Genomic DNA, 26,924 nt, shown 5'->3' with positions numbered 1-26,924 from the left:
TCCTGTGTACTTTTTTTTTAAAATCAGAGTAAGTCTGAAAGTTCATTGTATAGTTTATTCTGGTCCTCTGCATTTGCCTTTGCTTCTAATCTTAACACCATAATCTTAACAGTGATCTAAAATTATTTGCTAAAATTTTTTTTTCGTTAATGTTTAATCGAATTTTAAGTATAAAAACTTAATGCAATGTCAGCAATCAAATATATATATATATGAAATAAAATACAAATAACTTCTTTGAAAAGCAGAAACAGGTTTTTAATAGTGCATCAGGGACAGATATTTGTATACATGTGATTAAAACTAAGCTACATACTATCAAACATGACAATCAAAAAGAACATTCATTAAAGTAAAAACTATTTGTTCGTCAAGTGAAGCTCACAGCCATTCATCTTCATCAACACAAAAATCTTTGCTCTCGTGGACTGGTCTTAATGCCACTGTTAATAACAAAAAATCAAAACTAATAGTTGGTACATTTAAAGTAGAGCATAAACACCTCAAAAAAAGTTTTAATTTGTACTATTTTGTAGATGAAATATACTTGTTCCATGACTACAAGGCCTTCCCATAAAATGCTTGGGCTGGTGCCCCATTGACATTAATTCATTTTGGTAACCATAACCTGCATAAATGGCAGGTATTAACAAGTGGAACCATAACCATTAACCATCAAGCAAATCTTTTTTTTTTTTTTTGGCCATGTGAAAGTTTTTTGCTTCTGTGTGTGGTCAAAGCATATAAAATCCTTATACTGGTATTCTAAATCACTGTGTAGATCTTTTTATTTACAGAAGCATTGTTTGCTGCAAGGGTAATGAAATAGCTAGAGAGAACTTTTTCAAAAGTGACTCCTACATGAACTGAAAAGTATCGGTTTCTTTTTGGCATGTTGTTATATGGAATCTCACCCACCCCTCAATTCTTTCACTCCTGTTTATATACAAGTCTATACATCCCTCTAATACTGACATTGGTTCAAGGTTTAATGAAATTCTGTGTTTAAACTAAATTCTGCAAAGCATCGAAATGAATCTAGTTTCTCTATATAGAGCCTAAATAGAAGATGCATACCATTAAGTTGCATACTTGTTGGGCCAATCAAAGTAGGGGAACATGTAGTGTGCAGTCAGGCACTAGTTAAACCGTACACAGCCAGACATTTCTGGCAGGTCTCAAGGCCACATGCAAGGCACAATAAATGCAGAACCAAAATCTTAATTTTCTGGCTGACAGACGTCGTTTTCATGGTTATAGATGCACGAGCCATATATAGTGCATGCTTTTCTTTTTGGATTGGGGGGGGGGGGTAGAATCATATATACCGTATATTTCGGAGGTACATCTTTTTGTATCCAAGAACTCCCCGAAGGTAATGTAATGACTAAATGACATTAGATACACCTCCCTTGTCAGCTAAGAAGTTTTGGGCGGAGCCCCATTGCCAAGCTTTTTTTATTTTCTAAAATGACTACAACGCAATGAACTGCTATTCTAACAAAAGAAAAACAGGCTACATATTGTAACTCTTAAGGTAGGCACTCAAGTTTCACTCAACGAACGTCAGGAGGTAACAATAAACAAGGTATTTATTTACAGTACAAACACTGAAACAGGCATGGACTTCAGCTATTAGTCCCAGAGTGTCCTATTTCAAATGACACCAGTCCTTTGCTACCTAACTATCAATACAGACCACCGACACACTTCCCAGTGCCGCCCTAGGTCCTCCACACAGTTAATAGATAACATAGAGGACGTTCTCTCGAGTCAAGGCAGCCCAGACTTCAATAGCTTGCAGATCACTGCAGCCGGATCTACAACAGTCCTTCTTCCTGTCTAAACTTGTCTTCCACTACTAGTGTTTAGTAGTGCTCAGATGCGCACCATCAGTGTGGCGCGGGAGCAGTTACTACAATATTATATTCGCTATTCACATTAATTTATCAGTGGCGCCGCCAGCGATTGGTGGGTAAAGAGATGTCTGATATCTTTTATTGTAGAGATGTTGATCTTATAATCTGCTTATTTGCCACTCCCAGAAATTGTTGCATGGATTCGTGTAGATTTAAATTTATTAATGGAGCACAGCGACTGCTAGGAAAAAGGGATAGCCTACATGTGTGAAACATTTTATTTTGTGGGACGGGTGAATCCGTCGGCTACGCCCATGATTTACTATATACTTTGTTGGTGTTACTTACCCCATAGGGTACTGCCAACAACTGGACAAAAACTGTGATAGGTAGACTTAGTGATTTCGTAGAACAATACACTGCCCTGGATACGAAGGATGCACAGATAATTGGACACACAAAGGAGAGAATCATAAGAATTAGTCAACGTAACAAGAATAACATGGCTTAATTATTGGCTCAAGCCAATACACTAACCGTTATGCCAGCGAAGTGCTTATGAAAAGAAAAAGGTTTTATAGTTATCTATTGTAAGTGTCAAAATTTTAAGCCACGACCTAATTCTCTACACAAAGGGGACTAGTTCAATTTCTTTCCCTTGTTCGATACCAAACAAAATAATTAATTACCAGTAATTAATAAACTAATAGGTTAATTTTTTTATTGATTTTTGATTTGTCAGGTAAAAGAAATCCTTTTGCAAAATTTCAACTAATCCTAGATTGGGTGTGGGAGAAATAACGTGAACAAACGTTTATCAAACTGACAGAGTGAGTTGATATAAGCTTCGTACAAATGAAGCCAATTAATCTAACTTTATGAACTATTTTATGAGAAAAAACGGTTTAAAACACGTAAAATTTAGCACTTCATGTTGATTCTATTTAAATTTTATAACAAGCATAGAAAACTTCTGACCACAGTTGGATGGATCTTGATGCCCAGTTGTGGAAATATCACTTCTCCACCTGTTTTAACTTGATTGAGCTAAAAGGAAATAGAAATCAGGACTCTCAAAAGTAATACCACGCTGGAGTATGTACTAATAAATTTATGTTTAATAGAAATAAATAAATTTTATTAGTGAAAGACCAATTTATGCGTCAGCTTGCTTTAACTGACATAGAAGTGAGCACCTTGTAGAAGGTGGCAGGCAGCTGCGAGATTTCTTACAAAGATTCACACTTTGGAATGCAAAGAAAATCCACTGCCGGGGACAGACGTAGATTGCGAAAGATAACCTATACCGACAGCAGGCAGACAACGGTTATGTCTGCGCTGGATGTGGCCAAATATGTAGTCCTAGAACATGACTAGAACTGCCTCTACACGTAAAATACTGTACTCCTCTTTACAATTCGGACTAGAAGACTAGCCTTATTATATGTATAGTCTAAACTATAACAAAAATAAGAAAAATTAAAAGAGTGTGTACAGTACTTTAAGGATATCTGACATGATGAAATCACAAATATAGATACTTTGTAACAATGTCATATCTAAATTGTAGTGGTCACACTCGTACAAACCGACCAAACAAACAGAAAGGATTGGTTGTGTTGTATGCTCTGGACTGTCCTGAGTCCCAGAGGAGGCCTTATAGGACTGTGGAACTGGTACAACTATCACTTACCGGTACCCCCACAGCCCCCCCCCCCAAAAAAAAAAACAACACGCGCCTGATGGGGCACCGCCGTATGGAATTTTTTTGGTCACCAGTATCTCCGTATATGACTGTCGCCCAGCGACCCACATACTGCTAAGGCTGCCGCTGCGAGTTTGAACCCTGTCCGCCTTTAACCCACGCCATCCTGAAGGAGGCTGGGATATGACGTAATAATCTTCAATTGAGAAAGAAATTCGGAAACATGCAAAAAGTGAAAACCAATAAAGAACTCTCAATTCATGTCATGGGAACGTAATAAACAAAAAAAGTTCAGAGTAGCCAGGTGAAATGAAATCGATCAATGCTGAAGTAAGGGTTAAAAAAAAAATGAAGTAAGGGTAACAAGGATTGACTTACAAAGACAAAGTAGCCGCCAACGCTGGTCATCTTGCCATCCACAAACATGGAATGCTGAGTAAATTGAAGAAAAAAAAAGATTACAAATGTAGCCTTTTAACGAAAGCTGAAAGAAATCCATATCACATAAGGTCGTTATCAGGGGCGGACTGGCTATATGGGCAAACGGGCAAATGCCCGGTGGGCCGGTACCAAATGGGCCGGTCTGGTCGCTGTGACGAGATGTTAATTAGTTATTATTTGGCTTGTTTATTTATGTCTAGGGGAAATTTTATTAATTTTATCCCGCTCACATATAAGATTTTGTACAGGCACACCGCAACTAACAGTAAGAACAGACCAATATTGTAAGTTCATAAATAAAAATAATTTAATAAATGAAAGTTTACAAAGGAAAGTGATCAAATAAAATTATAATTAAGAAAATAAAGGAAATAAAGGTGCTAATATCTAAAATAACTGTTCATCATGGATTGCTAATTATTGAGTGATTGGAGGAGAAGAATGTTCCTATGTCTGTTACTTATTTTCTTATCTGCTAGCCCGTGGGTCGTCTTCTGGCGGTCGTAGGACTGGCACTCAGAAGGATGAGTCATCCGGCTCTGTCTTAGGACGTCGGCTCGAGATGTTCTCTTTGCTTTAGGCAAACTGGCTCTAGGGCGAGGCCGCTGCCTGTTTAGCAATAGAGATGGTTGGTGCTGCAGACTAAGTTGTAGTGGGACGATCTCTCAGCTGTGATCTCTAGCTCGTAGAGAGCCGTGCTAACTCAACACCAGTTTATCTTCTGCTGCGAAGGTTGCTCTAATCTGTCGGCATTAGGCAGTAACTATTGGGCAGTGGACAGTTTGGGCAGGGTACTGGGCAGATGATACTTGGCAGTATAGGGCACTGTGGACACTGGGCAATATGTTAGGGCCAAGGACAGTAGGCAATGCCTTCTTGCTAACAGGTATGTAATTGGGGGGGGGGTGTATCTGGTGTGGTCTGCCTCGGTTACAGCTTTCTATGGAGATCTGGTAGTCGTAGCAATCGCCTGTAGTAACCAGTGGTAGCAATCAGGGGTAGCAATCAGGGGTAGCAACCAGGGGTAGCAATCAGGGGTAGCAACCAGGCTGGGGATAAGACAGACAATTAGGAACCTCCTAAAGGCATTGAGTAGGGATTCCCATATGCCTTGCAATCAATCAGATGTAGGCATTGGTATCAATCCCAATAAGGCATTTAAGATAATTAAATATAAAACTTTAAAGTACGTCTACAACTCAGTAACAAAGGATATAAGTAAGATAACCACAATAAATGTGCTATAGTACAATGTAGGATGATACTTGCCAAGATTCATCCATTAAATGAGATTACGTCGATAAGCAATCAGTTATAGTAAAATGGAGAATGAGCATATTATATACCAAAAGATAAGATGAAATGTAAATACTAGGGATCGAGATACCGTAATAAGGGTTTGATATAGTTAATCAAAATTACATTCATCCAAGGAACTATAAGTTCACAAGGGTGGGAGACATAATAACATGTATGAGGGATATACAACAGAAATGTGAAATAACTAATTTCACATGGGCTCTGTAAGTTTAGAGCACTGTGATCTAAGTTCTTAGACAGTACTTAGATTCACGAAAGGTTATTGTTTACATCCATCACTAAAATACAGGAATGGATGAAACATAACAAATTAAATATAATAACTATAGTTTCAAATGTAGACAACCATAGCGGCATTAATAATACTATATGAAGATATAGTATCGACATAAAATAGTACAACGTACATACATAGTAAAGTCATAATGTAATGACGGGGAACGTGGTTGTGTACTAATGTGTACTCACACATTCCTATGATATAAAATAAGCATAGTAAAATGTTTACACTTACCCGTTTGTCCCTAGTGAAACCTCACAACTAAACTTCCTAACAGAGGAGACTGTATGAATCCTAGCGGGCCTAACTTAGAATGTTTGGGTCTCTCTCTATATATAGATGGGACTTTTCGTTTAACGGGTGGGGAAGAAAGCTAGCTGATTTTCTCACATGTATCGATGTACCGGAGATGTCAGGCGTCAGGTCAGATTTATGGTCAATATTCGTAGCCTACCGTGAGAGTAAAGTCTTAAGCGAATATGTATCTGTCCAGCCCGAGTGCATTGCTATTCTTAGAGCGATGTGTATCCTGCCCTCGAGATTCGTCCCGTGAGAAACGTGCGAGGGGGGATAAATCCTACAAGAAATTAGTTATGGGTGGACAAGAAAATAATTGTTTTAAGTTAAAAATAAAGTTTCTCACGGTTTGCTGGGAAAAACTAAAATGAACTTATGTATGCAAGTTTCGTATCGTCACAGTCGCGACCAAAGAAAAAAAAAATTAAACGCAGGCAACTTTTAAAAAAAGTGACAGCAGCAAGACACAAAGGCCCGAACACGTTTTCTTGTTTTTATTATTACAATTAATTTTGTTTGAAATTCAACAAGAATAAAATTTAAGAATTACACTATACACTGTACGTGTTATCATTTGTAAAACGTTAGATCGTACTTTCTGCTATGCACGAGCGGCATGGCCTTCAACACTACTTTGATGTCTTCGAGACCGTGTTTGGCCTGATCATTTTGCTGGTCGGCATGGGCCTTTCATGGCACTCCTATTTTTGTTTTGGTCCTTCCCTCACCCGTCTTTTGATGGTTCCATTGAAAGTTAACGAAAAAGAGGGATGGGAGAGGTTAAGTTACAAAACATTGATATAATGTGACAAAAGGGGAGACAATTAGCTCTTTAACAAAACTTAATAGAAGTTAACCTAAACACATACACACAGCCGCGAAATTGCAAACCACCCAACTTATTCATAGTTCAATATGGGTATAACCGTATAAAGTTCTAGTTTCTGCGATTTGAAAAGAAAAAAGTAAGTTTCTTGTTGTTTATTTGTAATAACATAGATCTAAAAATACTACACTTAAGGCTTACAAAAAAAAATTATTATTTAATTAAAACATTAATCTAGATCGAAATCAATAATCTTACCGTTATGATTAATGGCAAACTTATGCTTAGTATGAAGTCATTAATAATGAAAATTATTACAATAATTTATATAGCGCTGTCACATCCGATATTTAATGAAAGGAGATTTAGAATCATTTATATTTAAATAATATATTCATATACAAATCGCGTTTTTGAGAATGTACTAGGACGAAGCAAGAGCTTTTCACATTTAGAAGTACCTCTCTAACCGTTCTGCTTTCTTTTATCTGATAAAGGAATATATATATATATATATATATATATATATATTTATATATATCGTCCATCGTAGTTCGATTATGACCACTTTGTCATCCAGGGGGCTGAGGGCTTTGCACTGGGGTTTTATGCCTCCTCGTGTGGCTGGTGAGACCTATGTGAGCCCGGAACGTTCGGCCGCACACTGGGCAGGTTATTCCAGCTGGAGCTAGTGTCATTGGCCTTGCTTTTCTTCTCTGGCGTTTTTCTTCTGCCAGCTTGGTTCTCTTTTTCTCAGCAACCTGTGCGCCAGTTTTCACAGCGCGACGCCATGATGCTCATTCATGTGCCTCTGTCTCCCAGGTGGCTGGTTTTATGCTGAACGTCTTCAGAGAAGCTTTGAGGGTTCCCTGAAGCGCTTTCTTTGACCACCTTGTGAGCGCTTTCCTTCGCTTAGTTGGCCATACAAAAGTCGTTTAGGGATGCGGTAGTCTTCCATTCTGCATACGTGTCCTGCCCATCGCAGCTAGGACTGCATCAGGATTGTGTGGATGCTTTGCAGACCCGCTCTTTGAAGGACTTCAGTATCTGGTATTTTGTCTTGCCATTTGACATTCAGTATTTTTCACAGACATATCGTGGTAGTGATTCAGTTTCTTTGCATGTTAACTGTACACTATCCATGTTTCTGAGTCATAGAGCAATGTAGGGAGGATAGACCCCTAGTTTTGTATTTGTGGTGATACCACTTTAAAGGAATGGGTTTCCTGAGTCAGTCAGGAAAACCAATGACTTAGCATACTTTAAGTCACAGATCAGCATGCATGACAAGATTGACACGTGAAATGCGTAGTACCTAATAATTATTATTTTTTTAAAGAAACGTCTGTAATCTATAAGTAATACCAAAAAGTTTGAAACTCATTAAGGCTGCTATTGTAGTGTTTATAGTTTTCAGACTACATACATGTATAAATAGAATACATTATGTAAGCCTACGAAAGCATACATCCAGTTTTCGATGCGTTATCAAACTTAATATATTTTGAATAGGATTAGGCTTACACCTATGATAAAACACATGGGCGTAGCCGAGAGGGGAGGAGTTCAAACCATCACCGGCCTCAGATCTCATTGTCTAAAAGGGAAACTTTACTTAATTCCCCAGTGCAGCCAACTTAAGCAAACTACAGTCACCAAATTTCATGAGCGTAGCCAAAAGGGGTTTTGTGGTTTCCCTCCTCCCACCTTTTTCTACCAGTCGCTGGACTCCACAGAATAGAAGATTTAGTTTTTGATTTTTTTAGCGGAAGAGTAGCAGGCTAATTGCACTGTAGATACCTCAAAATATGCATTTTTAAAGCTGAAAATAACGAAAATAATGCTTGGATCCGGGGTTTCGCCCCGGACCCCACTGGGGGAGCTTACAGCGCTCCCCCAGACTCCCTAGCTGTCCCTTGGCGGTGTATACTGCCTTTCACTAATTATAGGAAGAGAGTATTCTAGGGTAGAAAAAACTTTGAAAGAATGAAAGATAAGAATGTAATGAAGATTAATTACATATAGACACACACTAATATATATATATATATATATATATATATATATATATATATATATATATATATATATATATATATTGCGGAGAGGTTTAAAATCCCCACACACACACACACACACACCGAAAATATATGACACGACATTTGTGGGCCGGTTTATATGGTAATGCCCGGGCCGATTTTGATACCCAGTCCGCCCCTGACTTTGAGGACAGGTAGGCCTAGAATTGGATGCTCCTCATATGATATACACATTATGGGCCGGATTGTATGGAAATGCCCGGGCCGATTTCGACACCCAGTCCGGCCCTGGTCGTTATATACATGCAAGAACTTAAAAACCTAAATAAAACTTGATATATCGTTCTATTAATTATACTCTTCCTATAAAAGTTGCAAATATGCAATTCTCTAAAAGTTGCCGTGCTAAAAATAATGTGTAAATTGTAGGCCTACATTGGAGATTTTCATGGAATGACAACGACGCTAAATGGGACTTCAAAGATGCCAACTAAAAGCTACAAATGGAGGAGCTTTATAAGCTGATTCAGCGGTGCTAAAAAGTGCACATACATTACCATTTCAAAACATAGCTCATAAACACTTCCTCTTTATTTGTACACCGGATACACCAAAAAGCTTGCTATTGATAGTTTTTCAGCTATGTACGAAAACTCCAATAGTAACAGCATATCATATGCATTATGCACCATACATTCGTGGACAAAGAAATGGAGATGATGCTTAGTATAGAAAAATACATTTTCTAGATTACTGATAGTTGTAGCATAGTTTACATTTAAGAACAGACACTTGCAGGGGCGGACTGGATGACAAAATCTGGCCAATAAATTGGATATAATCTGATGGGCATCCAGTTCTTATATTATCTTATATAATATAGACGTTACTTCAAAACGAAGTTGATTACGTCCTACGCGTCATGCATTTAGTCATGCAATATTAACCAATGACTTAAATTCTGCCAAGTCACTGGATTTCCTGGCTAGCTCAGGCAACCTATTCCATGCTCTAATAGCACTAGGGAAGAAGGAGTATTTGTACAAATTTGTCCTAGCATATGGGATGAGGAATGTGCCTTTATCTTTGTGTCTAGTAGTTCTAGGTCTACCTGTCCTCAAAATCATTATATTAAGTTGGATAATGTATCGATACACATGTACATATCTTCTGTATCTTAATAAGAAATATAGGCCTTTGTTGCTTTTGAATCGCTAAGTGTGTAGGAGATGGGTGTAGACTATTACATTATATCGGAAAATGTATTAGATTACATTTGTATTGCACTGTAGAGTCTGTAAAAGAACACGGCGTTCAAAGGGACACTTGTATAAGAGAATGTTATAAGACCTTTAACAATTTAATACGTGCCATAGTGGCTACTTGTCTTTTTCTCTACAAATTGTATTTTTTTATTAAAATAAATAATAAATAATATTAGACCTATTTATAAGTCTGTATGAAATTGCATTTCATTAAAATGTTACCATTTCAAAGTATTTTAAAGATATAAAATTGGGTCTTCCCATTGATGTATTTTCATATGTACAAAAAAGTACTTGCCAAACGTAATTCAATTCTATGTCTTATGATGTCTGTTCCTTCTAAGCCAATATTCATCAACTGAAACAAAAAATCTTCTTTATACTTCCATTACAAAATAATATTTTCAGCTACCATCAACTTTGGGGAAAATAGTAAAGCTCCGATGAGGACTCGAACCGTTTAAGCAATAGGTTCGAACAAGCTAACATCTGACTGTTGCCTAAATATTTTATTTTATTTACTTTAGATATATAGATATGGCTTACTTCCTCGTTTTCTCCTACAGAGATGTCTGCAAGCGAGACATGAGAACCAGGGGCATCGAACAAAGTATGTGGGAGGAGATAGCCCAAGCCCAAATTACATTTTTGTTTTGACTCTTTACATTTATAATTAAGTAAATAATTTTCACAAAATGAGGAGAAAACAAGGTTACAAAAGACAGTTTGTGTGGAAACACAAACTCAAAATCGGCCCCCGAAGTGGTCCACCCAGGCAGGCTTCAATATTTTCAGAAAGAACATCCGAATGAAATTATATCAAAGACAAATGAGAAATAAGAATGGAGAAAGAAGGTTAACAGATCGTGTGTAGTGCCCCAATGGTCCCGCAGATCAAAGGATAGGTGAAAGTGAATGTAAAGTTAGATGTGAACCTGGCCTAACTAATTTCCCTTTCAGACCTTGTGGTCTATAGGGCAGATGATGTAAAGTTCATCTGTTTTTGTGGCCTACGGTTAACGAGGGTGTCATGTAGCCAGCACAACGACCTACCGCCTTTACTTTTCCCCAACTAATGTCAGGTACCCATTAGAGCTGAGTGGACTAAGAGGCGCCCAAAGATTCCAAAGTTGAAAATCCCAGTCTTCACCAGGATTCGAACCAGGGACCCCCGGTTCGGAAGCAAGCGCTTTACCGCTCAGCCACCGCGCCACCCCTGGCCTAACTGATGTCTTATAATTGATCTAATTGTTTTGAAAAGGCTCAATCTCTTATTCGAATCATTAAAAAAAAAAAAAAAAAAAAAATTCCGCAATAAAAAAAAGTTCACAAAAATGAAGTTTACAAGACTACTATTCTTTTCAAGTTAGGTCTGACTTGTAATGCATACTAATTAGCTTTTTCTCATTAAAAAAACTGCTTGCATAACTGATTTTAAAAATCAGATTTTTCGCTTTCAGAAAAAAAAAAGTAGCCGTTGCATCAGAACTTTGAATGGTCTAAAATATTGTGATGTCCGATTTTCAATATCTTTTCTAGTTTACGAGATCTAAACGGGACGGACGGACAAACGGACAGATGGACAGACATTTCGCACAAAACTAATAGCGTCTTTTCCCCTTTCGGTGGCCGCTAAAAAAAGTACTTCTTTATGTTGCCTCAATATTTAAAGTAGTAATATATCTACATAATGAAATGAACCTACGCACAATTGTCACTGTAACCGATTAATAAAATAAACATTTAGTCTACCACTGTATTTAATACGCGTGAGAATTAACATCAATTGCTAAATTACATTGACAGTTTCCTTTGTGCTATCTTAAGCAGAGAAAGGGAGATTACATTCAGTAGCGTCCTTAGTGACAGGAGGCGGTGTGGGAATGCAAACCGCACCAGGTGACAATGACCCTAGCAACAAAGATGACTCCATTCGTCCATCTTTTGGATCCAAGAAAAACTGGAGTTTGTTTTTTGGTAGAGAGGAACGATTATCTCATCTCTTTATTATCCAATAATTACAGTCAAATTCATCTAAACGAAGGGCTGCCTGGTCGTGTTGTATGCGCTCTGGAATTTCCCTTCGATGGTCCTGAGTTCAAAAACCTTCCCGCAGCCATCCCCCGCCATACTGCGGGGGTTTGGCCTAGGATGTAATGATCTTTACATAGAACACGAAACTTGTAAAACAAACAAAAAGCGCCAGATTGAACCCATCTCTATTTTATTCTATATTCACTACAAGGTACTCAGGATCATCTAGTTACTACACCTGCATTGAATTGAAAAGAAATGATAAACAAAAATGACTAACTAACCTGTAAGTTATCAATCAGTATAGGCTTCCTGTCGTCTGCCAACATGAGGGAATCCAGATATCTAATCAGCCTCTTGACGTGTCTTCTAGCTCGGTTTCTCAACAGCATCTCTGTCTTCACTTCCACACTGAATGGGAAGGAGATGAATCAAAACATTGTTACTAGCTTGGTTTGTTATAAATATAACAGAATTCCTACACCCTGGCAGAGCCTCTGCTTCACCGCTGATCTCAAACTGTATCTGCACTTATCGTTCTCCCTTGGACACACCAGCTGCGTGGATAGGGGAGAACTGCTGTGTGGGCGACATTGTTTCGAACAGAGCTAAAGCCAAGGCATACATCTCTATGAGATGATCTAGAGTCACTTTACGATAGAAAGTGGCCATTGATTAAGTTTATAGGTGAATGTTCTGAGCCTATGTTTTAGTGGCTGGCTGTATAGCTTGTTCTGTCTCGTAAGACAATGGATGAACCCAGATGAGTCACTGGTTTTGGTTTCGTCTTGAGAAGTGGGAAGAATCTGGTGTGGCGAATGGATCATGTACGACTATTAATTTATCAATCCCCCAATGGGTCTACTGAATACAAAGAAACATATTATGAAACTATGGAAGAAAAATAATGAAATTACATTTTTTGGTGTATGATTAGCTATTGTCTTTAAAAGGCTTTATAAACTGTTTAGACCCGCAGGTAGCTTTGACTTTGTTATTATTTTGCTGGTGAACTATTGCAATGTGTTCAAGCTTCAAAGTCTACTGTCCCATACCAAAACATAGGAAATGGTTATAACACAGCTTATCTATGCCTTACTTGCACACACTGAACATGATAATCAGGGCCGGTCCTATGTGAAACGGATTGCGCGCGGCCCAGTCAGGGTAGGGATAAGGATAATACGTGAAAATTAAGATTTTGTATTAGGAAATAAATTCGTCTTTGCATTACATTTTTATTAAATGAAAGCTGACGATGCTGTTTTTTTTATCACGCCTAGGACTGGCGTTTACCTTATTGATGACAATTTTGTCTATTTTAAGGACGTTTTTATGAGGAGACCATGGGAACCCTATTATAAGTTATAATGGTTTAATTTAATAATTTACTCATAGAATTAGCACGGAGCTTATAAAAGTTCGGGGAAGTCATGTTCCAGAAGTCACCCAATAAAACCTACTCAACCAAAAGATCACCGCGCATAGACATTCCTTGACGAGGTAGGTAACTTCATATATCTGGGAAACATAGTATCTAATGACGCATTGCTTTAAAGGGAGGTTAGTCGTGCTCTAGGACGCCTCCAAGCGAGAGTGTGGCGAAATCATAGACATAAATAAATATAGACTGGCCGATTAATGTGTTTTATGAAACGAAAATTTGTGACTTGCAATTTTGTGTACTTTATTATACAGCATTTATGAGCAGTATAAAAGTGAAGTATTCATATCTTTTTCAGCCACACACCTATATATATTGTAAATAAGGAGGCAATTTAGTATTGTTTAATCTCTAAGAATGAAGATCATGCAATTTTTCATAATTCGGAAATCCGAATACAATAGATGTACATGTTTTCAAGTTACATGAAGTTACTTCCTTCGGCCAGTCTATATTTATTTATGTCTATGGGCGAAATATATATAGTAAAGTGCGAAGTTCGAAATTATTAAGCCCGCAGGCAGCAATTTTCACATTTGGATTTTTATAGCACCGTAACGGTCCGACCTATGAAAAAACTGATGGTATCTCTGAATTCCTCGTCTTTTTCTATAAAAATAGATCGAATTTAATGTATCACTAGGCTTGGTTAAAATTAAATATGAGTTCAAAGAGGTGTAGGGTAGGTATCGCCAAGCGTACTTTACCTCGAGCAGATTTTTCCCCAGTTAGTAAGCTCGATCGGGTTGATGGAAGGTTCGAACAGATCAAAGAAAATATATCTAAAAACATGTTTCAATATTTAATTTTCACTATAAAGTCATTTTCTTTTTACTCCAGCCCAAGAACACCATCCATTGCACCATTTCCCACCCTCCACAACTTCAAATAGTCTCTTTAAGCTGATGAGGAATCAGACTTAAAAATAGCCTTAAGCCCATTACCCATTTCCTTCACTATCGGGTAGTAAAAAAGAATAATTCCACACCTCCTGAGTTTGACCTCACCATGAACTTAGCCTTTACAAGGAAAAGGAAATAGAATGTGTCGGAAGTAAAGAAAAAAGGTGCATGCGCAGTAGCAATATAGTAGTAATTTGGTAAACATTCAAATAAAAAAGTTTTAGCAATAAAAAGTGAACTGTTCGAACCTCTTGACAAATCGGGGCTGCTCGAACTTCGCACTTTATCTAGCTCCGCCTGTCAACAAAAATCAGTGTCTACCAAACAGTGGTTCTCTCAACGCCTCTTTGTGGATCTGAGTCATGGGTACTTTATAGAAAGCAAATAAGACTTCTTGAACACCTTCACCAAAGATATTTGCACACCATCATGGACATACGGTGGCAAGACCGCACTACAAACAGCGATATTCCTGCGAAATGGTATAAACTTCTTATAGTCTACAGTCACGCTGGGCAGGGCACTTTTTTTTTTAGTGAGCTGGAAGATGGTCGGCGTAACAGAGATGCCCCACAATAACGCTTCTTTGGAATACTAACGTGATCCTTTAAGTCTCTTTGGGAAAAATGTGCTATTTTACTTTGTTACAAGGTGAACGTTTTACCCTATAAAGTAGAGATTTTGCATCACTTGATGCTTCGAACTAAAGCCATAATGAATAAACTAATTGCAATATTAAATGTCAGAACGTAACCATTTTAGAAGTTACACTGCAAAGACTTTCTTCCAAGCCAATAATAACCCAATAGTTTTACGCAAAAGATGCAATGTAAAACGACACAACGTGAGCTGTGGTTTGTCTAGACTGTAAGGGGACTTTTCATAATTACAAAACTATTCCTAAAATGACTTTAATACTTTAGTATTTAGTATTATTAGTACTTTAATTTAAAGATATTAACAAATATTTCAACTCACTCGGACTGGTCAAAAGTTTGTACACGTTATTTCTCCCTCACCCATTCTCGGATCAAGTTGAAACTTTACACAATTATTCATTGGCATAGACAACACGTGAATTGTATGTCGTTTTTTTAAAAATCTATATCGTTATTGTTATATTCCAAGATAGACAATTGTCAAACTAAATTTTCATTTGTTTGGACCAAATAAAATGATCTCATTTAGCCTATTGGACTGGATAATTATTTCACGTCTTACTTACTTAAATGTTGGCGCTTTGTACCTTTCTCCCAGCACCCAGGCGTTATCTGTTAACTGTAGAACACATGAAACGAATACCATTTAAATCTATTCTCTTTATTAGATTTACTTGTTAAAATATCAAAAAACAAAACAAAGTAAAGGTGTCCCTTTTAGACCTTGCGATCTAAAGGGCAGATTGTGTTAAAGTCATCTATTTCTGTGGCCCACCAACCACCCTTACTTTTTCCCCAAGTCAGGTACCCATAAGAGTTGGGAGAACTCAGAGGTGCCCCAAATATCCCATCGGTTCAGAAGCCAAGCGCCTTACCACTTAGACGCCGCCCCTCTTAAAAATAGTATTTTAATATTATCATTTATCTGGTTATCTGAATCTTTGACTAATAGGAACATATATAGACAAGTCGTTTAATTTTTTTTAGACAGTTACATAAATACAATTAATGCCTTACAGTTTCGTGAGCGAACGTCTTCAGTCCAGTGATCGTTTCGTTACGTATAACATCATGAAAGATAACTATGTATGGCTTCTTACGGATGATTTCCACTTTGTAAAAAAGGAATCCATATTGTAGAAACTTGCAGTATTTTCTTAACAGCTACACAAGAAAAACATTTTTGAAATAATTAGAATTCTGTTTCAAAATACGAAGATACTTAAATAAATGTTATGGATCGTTGAGATATGTGAAAGAAGGAGCAAGAGAAGCAAGTATACACAAATTAGTAAAATCACTAAATTTCGAGACACTTCATGACAGAAGGCTAAAAAGTAAAGGGGCAATACTAAACGTAACTTACTAATATAAAAACAAAGCCAATAAAATACTAAGAAAGACACAAAAATAAAGGCACATTTCTAATTCCATATGCTAGGACAAATTTGTAAAAGTGCTCCTTCTTTCTTAGTGCCATTAGAGAGTGGAATATGGGTTGCCCGAATCAGCCAGGAGAAGTAATAACTTAGCAGAGTTTATTCTCTTATTAACATGCAAGGCTAGATTAACTCGTGTATAAGATTAGCACGAAATTATGTTCTCTTTTGAAGGAATGTCAGTAATTTAGTGAATATTATAAATAATGTTAGTTGTTTAGCCTATAATAAACATATGGCATTACTAAACTTAGTCTTTGCCTTTTTTTTCTACTCTTCCTTTAAGGATAAGCTTCTTAGCTTGTGTATATTTATTGAATCAGCAATACAGAAGCGATATGTGATCAGGCGTTATTTAAAGGCAGTGGTCATTCTGTTATTATTTTTGTTCTAGAATTTATTCTTGACACTTTGGGGCTGGATATGGTGTAACAGTTGTTTGCAGTAAGACAGGGGAGATCACTGAACGGTAGGAAATGTGAACCGAACGAAAGCTAAAAAGTGTTGCTATTTGTCTCCCATGCACCATACTTCAGTGTATACTTGCGAGAAAGAAAGTTGCCATTGCTATAAAAGTGAATGTTCCACAAACAAGGTGAGTCATGGTCCTCTAATGACAACAACAAAATTAATATCCGAAGAGAAATATACCCTGTGCTTTGAACATTAACAATACAACTCCAGCTCCGCAGTTAGTTGTTTTAAGTTATACAAATATACCTTTATATGTTTTCAACCCCAAACCAAATATGATGTCCACAATACAAGCGTTTCTAGCATCTTCTTTTGGTACTTTACTCAGTGTCAGGCATATATACTTACGAATTTTTACATGCTTACACACATACACATATACAAATGTTATCTTCAAAATAAATAAAGAAAGAAATTCAAATCACCTTTTTGGTTGATCTCCTTGCACAAAGTCGTTCAGAAGCAGACAATTGTCTGCTGCTACTTTTCTTATTCTTAACTTTATCATCTGAGTCTTTCAGGGAGTCTAACTTTTGTTGAAAAAAAATCAAATTGTTTTTTGCCAATGCGTTGTCAGGATCTTTAAGAAAAACAACAAGAAATTTTTAAACATGTCTAACCTGTTATTAATAACAATCTATAAGTTATTATATATATATATAAGACCTTGTGTATATATATACATTATTTTTTGTAGTTTTAAGACAATGATTGAATGTTATCATCTTCAAAGGCTTCAAGTACATCTTTATATTTGTATGCAGCTAACTGGACTATAAAAAAAATGCCTCTATCTAAAAACTCAGATTATATAAACACACCTATGTACATTGAAAGAGAACAAGAGAGTTGGGCGGAGATAGAAGGAGAAAGAGAACCAGAAAAAGGAAGGAAGAGTGTGTGGAAGAAAGAAACAGAGAGAGAGAGAGAAAGAAAGCAATTTAGAAAGAGTGAGGAGGGGGAGAGAGAGAGAAAAGGGAAAGAAAGCTTTGATAGTGCTGTAAATTAAGAAAATAAGGGGCACTACGAGCTGGACATTTATCTGTATGAGACAAATGGATAAGTGACTACACTGTAATTAGCTCTATACATTTAGTAAATCAAAAAAATGTTAGTTGCTCTCCTTTCCCACATTTTCTTCCAACATGTGTGTGTGTGTGTGTGAGAGAGAGAGAGAGAGAGAGAGAGACAATCCTGTTGAAAATATTTACCTAGTTCCAGAATTTTCTCTGTAAATGTTTTGGCCTTTTCAAAATTGTTCAACTGAATAGAATTTTAAAAAGAGACTTATTAGACCCGCACATAAAAATAATGTACATGTAGGCCTATATTTGATCTAGCCAAGGTCTTTTTTTTTTATAGGTTATTATTCTTTTTTTCGTATTTTAACTTATACGAATGAACTTCAGATATTTTTTTAAAAGTAAGCAGCACATGAAAATAAAAGTATTGGAATAATTTACTTGATAATTTTCAGATGCCATCAAGTTCAACACATCAGTGACGGCAAATGGCAGTTCATCTCTTTGTGTAACACCTAAGTTCATCAACCTTTTGTAAAGCTGTTCCAGCCACTCCAGGGAGATCAATGTGTATTCTAGATCATGCAGTACCTTTTGAAATGTACACGAGTGCATGAGTCAATAGTCTGCATTGTTGTTTGTTATTTTAAAATAAGCTTTTGAAGTTTGATACTTAAAGTGATTGTAGTTTAGTTGGTCAACGTATTTTGTATAGAATCTAGAAAAAAGAATATATATCAAGCACAAATTCTAATTATGTCTGTTCTAGAAAGCAATGCAATAGGCGGTGTTTTGAAAAAGAGGATAGAAGTCATTACTAAATACACTGTATGGTAATTATTTAAAAATCAAAAAATATATGTTGGTTCCAATATTCAAAAGTAGACCACTTTAAAATGCAATTGTATTGAGGATTAACTGAAATTTTAAAACTTCACAAAATATCTTGCTTCTATTTATAGGGTTTAAAGAATGATTGTGAACTCAACAAAGTCACACAAAAACATAATGGAATTTGTTTTTCAATAATGTTATGTTATGTTCAAATTCTTCTTCTTCGTTCTCATTGTTATGTTGGAGTGTTCAGATGACTAGACCACATGAGATGAACTGCGCAGTGGTTTCCAAATCACGGAGCTCTTATATATATATATAAACGTGTGTTTGAGTATTAGGTGTATGTACATGTTCACTGGCAATGTTTGAAGCCTCTTCCCACCTGCTCTGAGGACCTACATGAAAGTGTGGCGCCAAGTTGTACTAGGATGTCCCTGTTTGCGCTTTTCTCGTAATGGCCTCCATGTCATCGCAACTCTTATTATGCGTAATTCATTTTGTCGGAGAACATGTCCCACAAACCTCATGCGACGCTCTGCACAACATTACTAAGAGGTCGACTCCCAGTTCGGCTTAGGATTTCCTTGAGACCCGATCTCTATAACTGACTTCTAAAATCCGTCTTAGCCATCTTTGTTGAGCCACATTTAGTCTTTTTCATTTTCGGCAGATGACTATTAACTACACTTTATTGAGCCCAGCCACTGGTAGAAATGTGTAACCTCTCTTGGTTTCGCTCTTGGAATAGGTGACTGTAGTTTGCTTTAGATTTTATGTCGAAAAGGGAAGTTTTATCGTCAAAATCATTTGTTTGGGGGTCTTACACTAAAAAATCTCAGATTTTTTTATTTTTTTTTTTACAAATTCATAACCTCAATACAATTAGGTGACTGTAGTTTGCTTTAGAATAAAATTGAAGAGAAAGGTATTTAAACTAAAATCATTTGAAGTTTGGCTACGCTCATAGAATTTTGAGGGTGTAAATTGCTTTTTTTTTATATAGAAGAGGTATTTTGTAGCTTCGAACCCCGCTGGAGGGGCAAGTGATAGTTTAGTATTAAAATCTCAACTAAAATAAACAAAATCAAAGCAAAAATCAGTCACTAAATTTGACCCCCCCCCCCGGGCTTCCCCCACGAACTGGGTATTTTTTTGTTAGTTACAATAAATAATTGTTTAAGGTATCAACTTGATCGGAGAATGTGTATTGTGTGAGGGATAATTAGCTTTGAAATTATTTAAGGGGACAAAACCTAACAAATTTAGCCATACTGGAGGATTAGTTTCACTTGTTGGTATCAAACAAAATAATTAATTACCAGTAATTAATTGACTAATTGGTTACTTTAAAAAAAAATGATACATGTCTTGCCCATGCCAATAAATAATTGTGTGAAGTTTCAGCTTGATCCGAGAATGGGTGTGGGAGAGAGATCATCAGGTGTACACACTTTTTACCGGACAGACAGACAGACAGAGTGAGTTGATATAAGCTTTTAAAAAAAAACAAATCTCAAGACATCCGATTAGATTCATGTGAACTATAATGATCCGATGCACGCATGCTTAAATGACACACGAACTACAAAATGTAATGAATGTCGAACGCAAATGTGTTTTCCCCCTTTTTCATGGCATTTCTTTTCCAGAAATACTATATTACTATTGAGTCGTTCTATGAGATTTAAAAATGTGTCAGACATACCTGAATGATCTGAAACTGTTCTTCCAAAGTTAAGGGCTTGACTGATACAACGTCGCCTACTTTCCCGTCTGCGATGTCTTCTGCTTTCAGTTTGTACAGAGTTTGCAGTGACGCAATGTACTTTACAATTCTGATCAGTTCACGTTCACCGGGCAGGCTGTTTTTCAAATAGCGCAGACGAGCGGAAATTGAGCGCAGATTCCCTGACGTGGTGTTACAGAAAGATGTTTAAATAGTTATAATTATATTATCATAAGAGTTAGTTGCGATTACTTCTAATAGTACAGGGTGGCCCACTGTTATCATTTTTGGTTTGATTGTGAATGCATACAGTTATATTTACTAGCTGTAACTAACACAGTTATTACATTAATTGTATTTTATTATGAGCGAAAACCCTTTTTAACAGTAATAGAAGTCCAGTGCATAGACTAAACAAATACTTCGTGTAGTATATATATTCACCTATTTAACTTTTTTTGTTCATTTTAAACAAACTTTCTATATCAGCATTCTACTGACCCACTCTTGCTCAATCACACGAAATATACTTCATCAATCATAAAAAAAGCAACAACATTAAATCAAATGTCACCTAGTTTGTATTGTGGCAAGCGCTCTGGTCTGTCGTTCGTCGGTCTCGGTTATCCCGGTTTCGAACCCAGCCAACTGCCATCTCCTTCAGGTCTGTGAGAGGTTTGGGCTAGGGTGTGATAAGCTTTAAATGTGAAGGAACATCCGAAACTTGTAAAACAGAAGAGTTTCACTGTTCACACAAGACCACACTGGTCACTCAAAATAACATTGTTTTTATATCAAAATTTACACTTCGATAAACATTTTTTTTTCGCACAAAATGAAAAGAACACATTATCTTATCTTATCTTATAAAATACAGACGTTACTTCAAAAAAAAAGATGATTACTTCCTACGCGTGTCCTAAGTCAATCAAGACATGCATGCTAATCAACGATTTAAACTCTGCCAAGTCGTTGGCTTTCCTGGCTGATTCAGGCAACCAATTACATTCTCTCTAGGGAAGAAGTACCTATTATTTAGGCCTTCCGCACAGTGGCGTAGCAAACATGGCGCGAAATTGCCCCACGACCAAAATGGACCCAAACGGGCTCTTGTATGGAAGATAAATGTGTTGGCTGTAACAGTTTAAATATTCTTTTTAGTTCATTTTACTTAGCCAGATTTTAGAGAAAGATGTTTAGATATTTGTAATATTACTTCTATATATTTGTCCTCGGAAACAAACTTATGTTTCCTTTATGAAGCTTTATGAAACTTTTAAACATTTAGTCAGGACAAATATGTGGGAAATCTTCAGGACTTTGTTTTTGTTGTCCCACACCTGTTAGGATTATTTCTACTGGTTCCTAGACTTGTAACGATCAGTATGTAGGCCTACACATTCAGAATATCTGAAGATTCAGCGTGTGACTCGGATTCCTAGCAAGTTACACGGTTCACCAAGACATTGACTTCTAAAATGACCCAACGAGGAACTTGAGAAGTGTATGTATTGTCTCTCTTAAGTGTTTCCTTGGAAATGTACTCCATTAAAGACAATAGGGCTCATTTTGGGCGTCAGTCGCACACATCTTTCCGGTGGGGGCCTAACGTTTTATGCCTGAACCCAAACCCAAGGGTACTTGCTACGCCCCTGCCAGGGCCGGTTCTACAGATTGCGGGGACCAATGCGAAATGGATTGCGCGGGGCCCAGTATGGGTAGGGATAAGGATAATAAGTGAAAATTAAGATTTTGTATTAGAAACTAAATTCGTCTTTACATTTTATTCATACTTTACTAAGTATAAAATCACTGTCAAATTAACACGAGTCATCTACATTAGATAATAGTTTTCCAACAAAAGCCGATAAACATTCAGATCTGCCTTTTAGATTTACTATCAACTAGCAAAATATCGCATTTTTTAAAGAGCTCGAGATAGATTTAGATCTATATTTGTATGTCAGTGTGACTATTAAAGTACATTAATTATTTGAACTTCTTGTTTCGGTTAAAATTCGCCTTATTATTACATTTTTATCAAATGAAAGCTGATAATGCAGGTTTTTTTTTGTTTTTAATCGCGAGTAGAATTGGCGTTTTACATATTGATTGACACCCTGTAATGACAATTAGGGCCTATACCTGTTTTTAAGAAGATTTGCAAAAGTTTTAATTTCAGGAGATTTTCATGACTTTTTCGTATATTTAGCAATTTCAGAAGAATTCCAATTAAAAAGGTTTGATAAATAATTTAACCTAGAATTCACGTGGGGCATATGAAAGTGCGGGGCCCACTGCGGCCGCATAGGTTGCTGTGGCCTAAGACCGGCCCTGCGCCCACTTCTTTCACACATAAATATTTTAAAGTAACATAGTTATAAGCTTATAATATAATTGATAGGCCTACTCTAATGTTTGTAAAATGTTTTACATGTTTCGGATGTTCCTGTTCCTTCAGAGTTGAAGATAATTACTTCCTAGTCCAAACCTCCCGCAGGACGACGGGGGATGGGAGCGGGCAGGGTTTGAACCCGGGACCATCGATAAATCTGAACGACAGTCCAGCGTGCAAACCGCACGACCAGGCAGCCATCCGGCCATCAAGCCATTCCACACTGCTGTCCACTTACTTTTGGACCACCCTGTATAATAAGACTATGCCTTTGATAAAGCCTAATGACCATGGGCTAAGATCAATGAAAATTATTTGCTTTCAAACAACACAGAAACAGACGGTACTTACACTGCCTGCAGGGTTTTGTTTGAAGCAGTATGTCTAATCCCTCGCGCCATCCGTTGTCAAGGCGACGAATCAAATGGTAGAAGTTGACTGGATTGGCCAAAAAGCTGTCTAGGTTAGGCCCTGCCAAACTATGCACTAATTTGGTTTCGTCTACAACACTGAAACACATTTTGGCAAGCACAAAATAAAAAGTATACAAATACGCCAAATACAAATAAGTAAAAAATAAAAAGACTTTATCGTTTATGGTAGAAACCTAAATTTCTTGGACTCTAAGTTGTTGTTTTTTTATTAGTCCAGTAGGCCTTTATGAAAATTCACAATTAAGCTAGATAAACAATATAATTCCAGAACTAGCAAAGAACTTGACATTCTAGTCCTGTGCTGAAATACTCCAAGAACAGGGAAAACAGGCAGAACGTACTAAGAAAGGAAAATGTGGGTATTGAAGTAGGAATTGAGGATGTCAACTTGGAGTAGACAAGAGCTCATCCGAAGAAAGCTGCTGTCAGTCCAAGTTTCGCTAGAAATGTCAATGTTTCTCTTATTTCAGGGGCGCACTGGAGTAAGTCAATGTAGTGAGTAACTAAAAGGGTAAAAGTTGTCATTTTGCCACTCATTTTAATGAAGTCGCTGAGCCATGCGAGAACATCAGCCTGTTTGCATCTTCATGTTCAGATAAATGGCTATTTAAGTCTATTGGTTACGAGTACCAAAAGCATTTTTTTTTTTGGTGGAAATCAAACTTCCACAAATTTTCATTTAATCCATATTTTGGGAGATTTACATTTTAACAAGTTCAGACTTTTTAAACATTGTCAAAAATTATAAAGTGTACTGTCTGCATACTTTGAGCCACTATTAGTGAATGTAGAGGACAAACACGGCAAATTTGATCTACAGCTGTTTATGTGCACATTCAGATAACTGTAACATTGGTCACAAAAATATATATTAAAGGTGTGTACAGAGTAGAACTTTTAAAAAAAGACATGTCTTTACATTTTGATTTATTATTACAATTTTGGTGTGTTAAAAAAATATAAATAACAATTGGCCCTTGACACACTTATTTAAACTTCACAAAAAAAAAATTGCGAAGTGTCTTCTTACATTACATATATAATACATATACAAATAGTCGATAATAAAAGCTGTAAGGTTCGCTTTTCAGAGAATTGAGGGTGCACCTACATTGAGTAAGAATCACGTGATAGTGAAATCAAATTTTCAGTCACGCGTTTAGATTTTGCAGTTTAAACTTCGGAGTTGGATTGGACCGTCCGGATAGGACGAACTGACGGAAAGCACAAACTCAATAGTGGCTTTTCTCTTAAGGGACACGACAAAGAAATACCAACAAATTACAATTAGCATTGCGTTGGGTGCATTTTAGAGGGATACTGTTCTGGTACTTCTGAGAAATAAACTACAGATAATTTGGCTAAAGTTTACTAGTAAACAATGAATTAGTAGGTGTCACGCTCCAGAGCACAAGTCGGCTAGTAGCTTTAAAGAAACGGGACAGTAATGTGGGTCAAGATTATTTTTAGGTGTAGTGACAAAATTCTTCTGGAATTCCTTGAAGGGGATGTAAACATGCAGGGGGAGACAGACAAAAAATAGGAAGAAAAGATCAAGAATTATGTAACTGTCTGGAAAAGTCTTCTAGTGGACTATAAAATAAAAGTAAAACAACGCCAAAAATCGGGGGAGGGGGGAGTCATTGGTCATTGGTGGTCCGTATTTTATTCAATAATTATTCTCTGAGTTTTATTTATCTGTATTATTAATTTTCAGTGGTTTTACTATTCGCATCATTTATACAATGAATTCGTTTATCGGTAGAATAATTGTTTAATTGAATGGAGTTTAAGTAAGTTATTAAACTATTCAACATTGCGTTTCTTCTGTGTGTTTCTACAGAGGCACATCCAAACCTGCAGCTGCTACGTTACTTTGAGAGACAAAAAAAAGTCAAATTGATAGTGTAAGAAACACTACTGACAAAACAAATTCCAGACAATAGGCCTGCATAGTTAAAAAAAACAACAACCCGTGGGTGATTTTATGTCACTCAGATCTAGTCTAGATCTCCTTACCTCTTAAAATTTGTTAAGTTTGGGGCGTGTCGCAAATGCTCCTTCTGATCTTCTTCCTCGTCTGCTGCGAAATAATCCTCTCTGAGCAAGATGTCTGCGTTGCTGAGGGCGTTCTCTTCGATGATGTAATACTGCTCCAAATTCACGTCTGCCATGAAGCGGTCATCTTTGAGGTAGCCGGCACAGACACACACGAACGAGAAGTACAAACATTGGACAAAAACGTTCATTTCCAATGATATATTTGTCACACTTTAACACAAATACGATGTAAAACGGCTGCTTCTTCACTAATAATACACCTTTAACATTGTAAGAAATAAAACCCCAAAAGTTTTTTCAAGTTACCTGGATACATTGACATTTAGAAATTAACTCCTTAGCAATTTTAGTCTGTCGTCTGCAGTTTTTAAAAATTGTCTCCCTTGATGAAAAAAAAAATCACATTTACACAAGTAAACTACGACTAATTTGTTATTTAACATGTATTTTGGTTAATCTTTGATATTTAAATAGATGTACATACTATGTATTCTGGACGGAGTTTTTATTTAGTTAATGTGCTCAACCCTAGCACAGTCTAGCGATTCAAACACGTGGCACATAGAGTCTAGAATGTCACACAATCTATTGATGTGTGCGCGTGCTAGCGTGTTACTTAGACCGTCACCCTCTAATCTCCACGGCCTGGTTTAAATTTTTTTTAACGTCTTGCTTGTGGCAGATGTTTGGTACATCGATCACGGTTTGAGATGAGAAGACTAAGAAGTGAAATAGTCCATACAAATATGTATAGTTGATAAAAGTGTGGGTTTCAGAAGTATGGCCAGATCGAGCATTAGGACAATAAATAATGGTCATTAAAAGACAACTATAGAAATATTAAAGCTGTATTCCTTACAAGAGATCTCTATATGGTTGTGAAAGTTGGACACTGAAGGCTAAGGCTGAACGAAGAATTCAAGCCTTTGAGGGTAAATTTACAGAAAAATGTTGGGTATCAGATACCAGAAAAACTGTACATCTATAAAAATACAGCTGTAGTGTCGACCTAGGTGTAACAGTAAGTTGAGCGGTCAAAGTACGTGGTAACCCAATTCCAAATAAAGACTTCTGTGTATTTCAAATATTTTAAATAAACAAAAAACAACTTTGAAAGTGAATTTTATTAAATAAGGTTGTTTATAAATGGTAAACATGTTCAATTATAGGCCTGTAATGTTTTATTTTTTGTTTGTGACCTTACATGCTAATTTGATTGGTATCACTGCCTGCAAACAAACATATTCCTGAATGGAGCTAAAAATAATAAGGAAATAAGTTAAAAAAAAAAAAAAAAAAGAAACAAATAAAAATAAAACTAAAGAACAAAGTGATAAAATTTTATTTTATTAATTTCCCAGCATTTCATTAAGAAATAAATATATAAATATACATGAATGTGTCCATCTGTCAGAACATACACATGAGTCACATTACATCTCTTATTTAGTTGTCATTCTTAGCT

The 26,924-nt window shown here is 36.5% G+C and overlaps 1 protein-coding gene across 1 annotated transcript; it reads right to left on the bottom strand.

Annotated features, from left to right (window-relative positions):
• Nucleotides 1-242: 242 nt before the first annotated feature.
• On the bottom strand, nucleotides 243-26,074 carry LOC106078203 (prolyl 4-hydroxylase subunit alpha-1-like). The gene is made up of 14 exons (XM_056014574.1): nucleotides 25,418-26,074; nucleotides 23,316-23,473; nucleotides 20,549-20,751; nucleotides 18,448-18,597; nucleotides 18,196-18,247; nucleotides 17,410-17,564; nucleotides 16,089-16,235; nucleotides 15,638-15,690; nucleotides 12,351-12,477; nucleotides 10,331-10,390; nucleotides 3,943-3,996; nucleotides 2,838-2,906; nucleotides 2,208-2,283; nucleotides 243-443 (listed from the first exon to the last, which is right to left on the bottom strand). Exons 1-14 carry the CDS (start codon nucleotides 25,645-25,647, stop codon nucleotides 382-384), a joined length of 1,596 nt encoding a protein of 531 aa, XP_055870549.1. The 5' UTR covers nucleotides 25,648-26,074; the 3' UTR covers nucleotides 243-381.
• Nucleotides 26,075-26,924: the final 850 nt, after the last annotated feature.

Source organism: Biomphalaria glabrata, chromosome 16 (assembly GCF_947242115.1).
Source record: "Biomphalaria glabrata chromosome 16, xgBioGlab47.1, whole genome shotgun sequence".
Lineage (NCBI taxonomy): Eukaryota > Metazoa > Mollusca > Gastropoda > Planorbidae > Biomphalaria > Biomphalaria glabrata.
The sequence above is the reverse complement of the archived record's forward strand: the minus strand, read 5'-3'. Positions and strand labels throughout refer to the sequence as shown.

What these genes read in the sequence shown, in the direction of transcription:
- LOC106078203 (XM_056014574.1), bottom strand. Translation starts at nt 25,647, where the DNA reads ATGAACGTTTTTGTCCAATGTTTGTACTTCTCGTTCGTGTGTGTCTGT. An exon ending in AACTTAACAAATTTTAAGAG is followed by an intron (nt 23,474 to 25,417) that starts GTAAGGAGATCT and finishes AATGTGTTTCAG; the next exon opens with TGTTGTAGACGAAACCAAAT. An exon ending in TGGCATCTGAAAATTATCAA is followed by an intron (nt 18,248 to 18,447) that starts GTAAATTATTCC and finishes AATTCTATTCAG; the next exon opens with TTGAACAATTTTGAAAAGGC.